Source organism: Zerene cesonia, chromosome 1 (assembly GCF_012273895.1).
Source record: "Zerene cesonia ecotype Mississippi chromosome 1, Zerene_cesonia_1.1, whole genome shotgun sequence".
NCBI classification, from domain to species: domain Eukaryota; kingdom Metazoa; phylum Arthropoda; class Insecta; order Lepidoptera; family Pieridae; genus Zerene; species Zerene cesonia.
In genome coordinates this window covers 3,337,004-3,345,750 of record NC_052102.1, presented here as the reverse complement: position 1 = coordinate 3,345,750, position 8,747 = coordinate 3,337,004, and the positions used below count along the sequence as shown (strand labels likewise).

Here is an 8,747-nt window from a genome sequence, read left to right as displayed (position 1 = left end):
CAATGCCTGTACAATATTTATCCGAAAAATTGGGAGTGGTGTTTGTGTGATAACGGCCATATGCAATAAAATTGTGTAGCCATGGTCAATAGGCTTGGGCCAATAGCTTTATTGTAATACATTATATATTTATAATTATATTTTAATAATAATTAGCACAATAAATTAAAAATGATACTGAAAGTCAGAATTCCACGCGAACGAAGTCGCAGTAGCTAGTAAGTAACTACTAAATAAATAAAAATAAATAAAAATAAATAACAGTATTATTTAATGGTATTAGTATGTTGTCATGCGAAGGTCGATTACTATTTCGTAACATAAGTAAAAAAATACAATTGAACAAATTATAATATCTCTACTACACCTAGACTTACGACAACCATTTATCACATTGCTAGATGTAATTTAAACAAAATAAAGATTGAACACGCCTTACATGATTAATGACTATTGCATTGATTTTGCTAAATATTAAGTGACGGTACAGGTTTTAAATGTTATTACATACCTACTATAATTATTGACTATCCAGGCTTGATCTATGGCCAAATGTCTTATCGATAAATCGATCCAGAAAATAAATTTAAAATTCGTCCTCATATTCTACAAACAAGGATGTCTGTGACAAAAATAGAATCAGAAAAGCTGAAAACGTCGACAAATAAACAGACCCCTCCATAAGTAACACACTGACTGCGGGGACGACGCTTCAGGGATTTGAGCATACAAAAATATTCTATGCCCTAGGCCATGTAGGGTATCTTTTCACGAGGCGCATTCAGTTTCCCGAGGACATATTTTAGCAAAGACCAGCTCAAAAGAGGCTCTTTAATTATTCCCGGCGCATGAAGGGACGCCTGTGGAAAGGGCCAGGAAGTTCTGAAGTTCCCTCGTCTGTTTACAAACGGTGCAATCAAACGAATCGACAACCCTTCGCGTTTTCAACTTGGAAGTGAAGCTTTGAGTGAATAATTGTTTTCACCTTAATTAAGCGATGGAACGTAATTTGGAATGATTGCAAAGATACAAATCAGAAGAATATTGAATCAAAACTGTGTAGTAGGGCATGTGTTTTTTATAATTAATAAAAATGTGAGTTAGGTTAAAACAAGAGCCAGCTTAGATGAAACGAACTTACAAAGTAAAGAAAAGAAATGTGTACATTAAACTGCTTAATTTTTATACTTAATAGTCATTAGACAGATACCAACCAGATAAATTAAAGGAAACGCGAAAACAACATGAGAACTATCAAAATATTTAATTTATATATCCTCTTAAATTTTTTGTTTAATACTTTAAACGATAATTATGCTGTTAAAATAAAAAGGAAACACATATTTTTTTATATTAGTAATTTAATTTAAGATTAAACTTTGTCCGTATCCGGTTATTCTGTAATGTGGAACCGAAATTCCATTAACTAAAATAAAAAAATGATAAAAAGAAATACGGGCTCGTCCGGGATTTGAACCCGGGACCTCTCGCACCCTAAGCGAAAATCATACCCCTAGACCAACGAGCCGGTTGTACGTAAAAGCGAAATTACTGATAATTTCCTTTAGTGTGTTCGATCAAGTTGATTTCACCATCCCTACTAATATTATAAATGCGAAAGTAACTCTGTCTGTCTGTCTGTCTGTTACGCTTTCACGCCTAAACCACTGAACCGATTTTTACAAAATTTGATATGAAGATAGAAATGAACTTGGGAAAGAACATAGGATACTTTTTATCGCGAAAAAAGGGTAGAAAGGGTTGAAAGAGGGGATGAAAGTTTGTATGAAAGTTCGTTATTGTCAAACCGATTTTGATGAAACTTGGTATAAAGATGGAGATGAACGTGGGAAAGAACAAACCACACTTTTTGATGCGAAGAAAATACTCCTTACCGTGTCGCGCGATATAAGCGAATTCTACGCGGGCGAAGCCGCGGGCGAAAAGCTAGTTATTCTTATAAAAATGATAAAGAATATAAGACATAGCCTCTAAAATAATTTATCAACAGCCGCCGATGTCTAAGCGTGGAACCTTCGATCTTTTACGATTTAGAGCTCCTAAAATTTGCTCTCATAATTTATAATACATAGGGTCATAAGACAATATTATACATTTTATCAATTATAGAAATAAGAACAAGATACAAATAAATCAACCCTGTTTTCGAACATACCTTAACTCTATTTTAAGAAATTTACCTACTGGCTATAAAAGAAGCTATCAATGAAACATCGTATTTTAAAAGTTACATAATGCTAACAGTTATTATGCTAATGTTCAAAGAGACCTTGAAGTTATTTATGCTGTGCGTACAATTTATGTTACAGGCAATGGTCATAACAATGGAACGTCCCTGCTGTATTTTCTACTCAAATCAGAAATCAGTTTATTAAAAGAAGATTGATGCAAACAATACTTATTTTATGATAGATAAAAGGGATTATAATAATTTAAAATATTTAAAAAATCACACCGGGCTCGTGCGGGATTTGAAGCCGGGATGCCTTCTCGCACCCAAATTAATTAACGACTAGCTGCTCGCCCCAGCTTCGCCTGTCATTAAGTGAAGTTGTAGCTTTCCAATGGTAAAAGAATATTTGAAACCGGTCCAGCAGTTTATGTGTGAAAACGTTACAAAAAATACAAAAAAATCCTTTTAAAAGCTTATAATGTAGACAAATAAAACGGGTGAAAAAAAAAAGAAAAAAAATTAAAAAAACATACACCGGGCTCGTCCGGGATTTGAACCCGGGACCTCTCGCACCCAAAGCGAGAATCATACCCCTAGACCAACGAGCCACATTATCGTTTACTGAATTTAACAACCTTATTGATTTAATCGTAGTAGGACATTATACATTCGATTTTTGCCATCTGTGCTGTATCTTAAAAAGCGTAATTTTACAGATTTTGATGGGGTTATTTTAAGGGGGGTTATGTATAATTCAGAAAAAAAGGGGAGGGAAAAGGCTATACTGCTAATTTACCGAGTGTGAAGCCGCGGGGAAAAGCTAATAATATAAATACATTATTTAAAAATCTCGTATCACGGCAGCGTTTATGGTCAAAGTTCTCCGAAACGTTTGTCCGATTTTAATGAAATTATTCGTGTATATTCCGTAAGACGTAGTGTGTAGTACTAACTCCTAGGATATAAGGGGGGGTCCCGTAATTGCCAGGTCACTTATTTATTATTATGTAATTTAATTTGATCAGCCTTTAAAATAAATTTACAATCATAAACTACTATGTTTATTAACCTGTGGCAGTTTTTAAGTAATCTGTGACGAAACTAAATACTTACCTAATAAATAGATATGTGTGTTGATACACTAGTACCCATACCAATGTGAATAAAGTAAAAATTACATGCCGAATACCTATATGCTAAGTGGGATGTTGTATGAACGATGATGATTGTCCAAAACACCCAAACCCGCAAGGTGCAATGTGACCTCCGAATTAAAATCGCGTAACTCATCATTCAATCTTGACTCAACATACACATCTATTACCCAATATAAGAGAAGTTGATCAAAATTATGTTTTCAAGCTATTCGGTGTCATGAAAAAGTTTAATGAGGAGGTCTTATATCCATGGTTGAAACCGAAGCTGTAACATCTCATCTTAAAGGTGAAATGAAAAATTCTTTCACCATTCTAGGTAGTATATTAAATAAATATAAATAAAATATTGATGAATTACGTAATATTACATAATAACATCAGGCTAAGGGCATTTTAATGTTTTTTTCCATAATACGACTTTTAAACAAAATTTTGTGGCAGTTAAAACATATTTTTTATATACATTAATTTCCTGTATGTATTGACTGTGGTAAATTTGAAGTAAAGACCAAAAAAAAATCGAAAATGAATTTGGCATAAACCATCAACGATTAATTACGATCGCGTATTAAAATTTACTTAGACATATTATAAGGAACGTGAGAAGTATTTAAATTTTATACAGTGGATAAATCTGTACATTAAAATTTATATGCAATTCTTTTCTCATTTGTCAGCGTAGTTTCTCGTGTGTACGAGGTTCTGATTACTCATCACGATGTCTAAAACAAAACGTTTATCCTACTAATATTATAAATGCGAAAGTTTGTAAGTTTGTTTGTAACTTTCACGCAAAAACTACTGAACCCATTGCAGTGAAATTTGGTACGTAGATAGCTGGACAACTGGAATAACATATAGGCAACTTTTTTCCCGATATTCCTACGGGATACGGACTTGCGCGGGTGAAAACGCGGGGCGCAGCTAGTGACCAATGAATTAAAGAAGTATATTGCTATAATCGACCAAAATATTAACTAGACATAATTAATTGCTTCTGCAAATTTGCATTATTAATATCAAATTCAATATTGAGCTTCGATCATAAATTGTTATAATTGATCAAAGGTATTGTGTGATAAAATCGGCCTTTCGTAACATTTAGCATTAATATTTAAAATATTTAGATATATACGTCAAGACATTTGTGTAATTTTTTATAACAATTTCATCCTTTCAGTGTTCCCATTCATTTATACCACATGCTTTTTTTTGTACTGATTCTTAATTAATAAAAAACAGAGTGTAAGCTCAACACCTATTTTAAACGGATAATCTCGAATCTTCCTCGACAAGACAAGCGAGACAAGTCTGAGCTAGAGTAATTGCTACATTATTCAATAGGAAGCAGTGCACAAGGAAGGAGACACTATAAATCCTGTTCCTCTTCATAGTGAAGGATGTTTACTGAATACGAAACAAATGATCCTAACCATAACCATGAGCCTGTCTTTGATTTCTTGAAAATTATTATCCATTTATTTGAGTGTGATTATTTTTTACATTCAAAGATTTATTTATATTCGTCTTTACATGATTAATTATTTTTCAACATTATTTAAGTATTCAGTAGAATATTATACCCATGGGACGTATATAAAATTTCATTGTTAATTTTAACATGAAATTAGAAAAATCCATGTAAATTATAGTTTACGCCATCTATTATATTAATATATAACTATTTAGTGACGTTAAGATATGCAACTAGTTTGACTACTCAACAATAGATGGCGCTGCAAAAAATCTGATACAAACCTACCCTCAGAATAGTAATTAAGAAACATTGACCTCTCCAGAACGCTATTATCTTTAAATACCAAGAATTTAGACAATTCAGTTTTAATTTATATTATGTATGCATAAAATGATAAAAACAGATTTTTGCAAGTGAATACTTAGTAAACATAATTGCCATTGAATAAGAGATGTCACTGTAATTACTTCCTATTTAAGTGATTGTCAGGGTCATAATAGGAAATTCTTCAATAAAAACCGATAAAGCTAAAACTTACCCATAACACCAAGTTGCTGTGGTGACAATGGAGCAGCATCTCCTGCACCCGATCCAATAGATCCTGAAGCTACCGAAAGTCTTTCACTAAAACCCAAGGGACTGCTTCTACCCCCGCTGCTTGCTACTGATCCCATCCCTACAAGTAAAATAAGATATTTATAAAATCGACAAAAATAATAAATTCTTGCTATTTTTTATTGTTACCTCCATTGGGACTCCTCATTCTTGACAATCTCTTATTAATAGCTCTTTGAATCCTGGGATTAAGAAGAGGTTTTGCCCTTCTTCTAGCTAAATATCTTGATAGTACACCCACAACCACGGCACTAGTACCCACTACACCAATACTCCAAAGTATAACCTGAAAATCCCAAAATAAACATTTAACTCTGTTCAGTGAGTTCAATTCTTTGTTCAAAATTATCAATTACATATATTTTATTTAGATAGTTAATCTATAAACTATAAAGCAAAATGTCCTGTCAGCATGTTATTATTTTTATTATTTCTACAAATCATAAACACCTTAGAAGGCAAACTATGTTTATGTTTATATTTATATTATTTATATAAAGGTATTATGCAACAATATCAATGAAAAACCTATTAAATCTAACCACAATATTTATGTATACTACTACTTATTAAAAGAACGCATGGAATATTCATAAAATAATAATAAAATACATTATAAATAGCAAAAATGTCTTTAATAACCTTCTGTGAAGTGGTAAGTTGGAACCTGAATGTTAAAGCATGTTGGAATTGCTTTATTTTATCCATTATTGGGCTTGCTTGTATAATATGCTGCATTTTGAACGACAATAAACTAAATTGTCTTTATTAAATTCCAATTATTTCGCTTTACATATGATTAAGGTTAGAAGTTGAATTGTCTAACATTCAACCATGATATTCAATAATATATCTCGTTACAAATATGTACTCTTAAAATATACTAAACAAACGTTTTAATTGTATTTAATTATAATTAACATTATTTATATTATAATCTTTACACTGTCCGTGTTTACTTAAATTTCCCGGAGTCGTCAAACTGACAGCAAGCACTTGACATTTGAGTTTGACAATATCCATAAAATAAAATTTATTTAGGTGGCAATAGTTACCGAAAACAATAGATGACAATTGGTACTGGATAAACTTATTGATGTGCCTACGCGGGCCTCTTAAATACTTTGATTTACATAACAATTTAAATTTTAAATAAAACTCAATTTCTAGACCACTCTTTTATGTGAGAAAGTTTTCTATAACTGCCAAACTTCCATCAACATATAATGTTCATAAAAACAATTGTTATAAATAATATAAATATATAAATAAATCTACAGACGCATAGTATTTTGGTTAAGTACTTTGTAAACATTAGAAGGTATTAAAATTTAAATTTCCATTGTATTACTTATTTTAATATTCACTTAATATTCGATTTTGTTAAAATTACATCATAGCTGTTGACACTAGTCTACACATTATATATATTGACAATACTAAACATATTATATATTGACAAATGTCAACTTGACATCAATTACAGTCGTTACTCATTTTATTTTAGCACTACGGTAAAAATAACAAATATAAAAATATAAAAGATAATTGGAAGTCCTTGTTCATGTACTTCTATACTATGGGTGTACATCGAAGTCTAAAAGTATAGGCTATGCTAAATCTGCCGTGGCGCCTATCCATTTTTTGAAATTATCATGTCTGATTGACAAAGAACACAGACTTATACCACATTTTATTTATACATGCTTGTCGAAATGGAAATAATACATGAATCTCTTAAGTTGCATACCCTCCAAATTGGAATAGAAGATCTACCCGATGAAGTTCTTGAATTTATCCTAGGATTTTTACCTCCTTACAAAGACTTGCAAAATTGTATGACTGTATGTAAACGATGGTGTCATTGTACTCAAAGTTAGTATTTTATGACTTTTTCCAAGTTTGTAACATGTAAAAATCTGATATCTGAATTATACGTTAAATAGCGATTTAATTATAAAATATTAATAATATTGCATATCTAGAAAACTGATTGTTGTTTATTTTTTTTAGATGTTTTACGCAAGACGTCAATAAAGTTAATCAAAGCCATAGGGGAATTCAACATAGTATGGAAAAATATTGCATCAACAGAATATATTGTTCCTACAATCACCAAAAGATTCTCGCATGCAGCATGTGTTTTAAAAAATAATATGTATATATTTGGTGGATGTACGACAAACGCCACATCATTTAATGATTTATGGAGATTTGACTTGTCTCAAAGGCAATGGGTACGACCCTTAGCAACAGGAACATACCCTGTACCAAAAGCCTACACTACTATGGTGCATTATAAAGAATGGTTGATTGTATTTGGTGGCTGGACATATCCCTCTTTTTCCCAATATTATCAAAATGTAACAATGTTCAATGATATTCATTTCTATTGTGTGAATACAAACAAATGGATACTCATTAATACAAGTAATCCTCCTCCACCAATGGCTGGTCATTCAGCGTGTATCAAAGGAGATGAAATGGTAGTATTTGGAGGATTAGTAATGTCAGCAGCTCAAAATTTCCAAATTCAATGTTCTAATGATGTATGGGTACTTGATATTGTAACATCTAGTTGGAGAAAACAAGCCACAACTAAACCAAGACCCTCTCCTAGATATGCCCAATCACTTATTAGACTTGATTGTGAACGGTTAATGTTATTAGGTGGAGTGCAGACTTTATATAATAGATTTGTTTATAGTGACTGTTGGATTTTAACAATGAAGGGACCCACTTGGACCTGGAAAGAGATTGCTGTAAAAAATAAAGAATGGGCTTCAGCTAACATTTGGTGTAATCCTGCATGTAAAGTGGGAGACAAAGTAGTTAGCTTAAGTAGAAGTAGAAATGGTTGGAATACAGCAAAACCTCTTGTTACATCTGCTGTAAGATTATCCAATCTAGGTAGACCTGAAGGAGCACCAGTGTCTGTTAGAGTAGAACAGAGCCTACAGAGACCCTTAGATAGAGACCAAAACATAAATGGGAGACGAGGTGTGTTACCAAGGCAACCAATGCAAAGGCAAGGACTAGCAAATCAACCTGCCGAACCAGTGGCTGGGCCAAGTAATATTCAAAATAAAAATGGTCAAGTACCAAATGGTAATGCAGAACCAATGCTTGTGAGTTCTAGTCAAGAATCCAAATTATCTGGGAGTTTAGAATTTAATATGAAAGACTCTACACTGAGAAGGAATAAAAACAAGGTATGTTATCATTATAACTCAAATTATTGTCATATTGCTACTTAAAAAAATTGAGGGGATTTTTACAATGTATGCCATCTTTTCACTTTGTA

At 32.1% G+C, this 8,747-nt stretch overlaps 1 protein-coding gene and 2 non-coding genes across 3 annotated transcripts in view; all 3 read right to left on the bottom strand.

Annotated features, from left to right (window-relative positions):
- LOC119839574 (mitoguardin) overlaps nt 1–6,424 on the bottom strand; it is a 42,152-nt gene extending 35,728 nt beyond the window's left edge. The window contains exons 1-3 of the mRNA XM_038365931.1: nt 6,086–6,424; nt 5,573–5,729; nt 5,367–5,504 (exon numbers count right to left, since the gene is read on the bottom strand). Of these exons, the coding sequence (XP_038221859.1) occupies nt 5,367–5,504; nt 5,573–5,729; nt 6,086–6,181 (391 nt within the window). The 5' untranslated portion in view covers nt 6,182–6,424. The remainder of the gene's footprint in view (nt 1–5,366; nt 5,505–5,572; nt 5,730–6,085) is intronic.
- Nucleotides 1,457–1,528, bottom strand: Trnap-agg. Its single transcript has one exon. It is a non-coding gene; the product is annotated as a tRNA-Pro (tRNA).
- Trnap-ugg lies at nt 2,731–2,802 on the bottom strand. Its single transcript has one exon. It is a non-coding gene; the product is annotated as a tRNA-Pro (tRNA).
- Nucleotides 6,425–8,747: the final 2,323 nt, after the last annotated feature.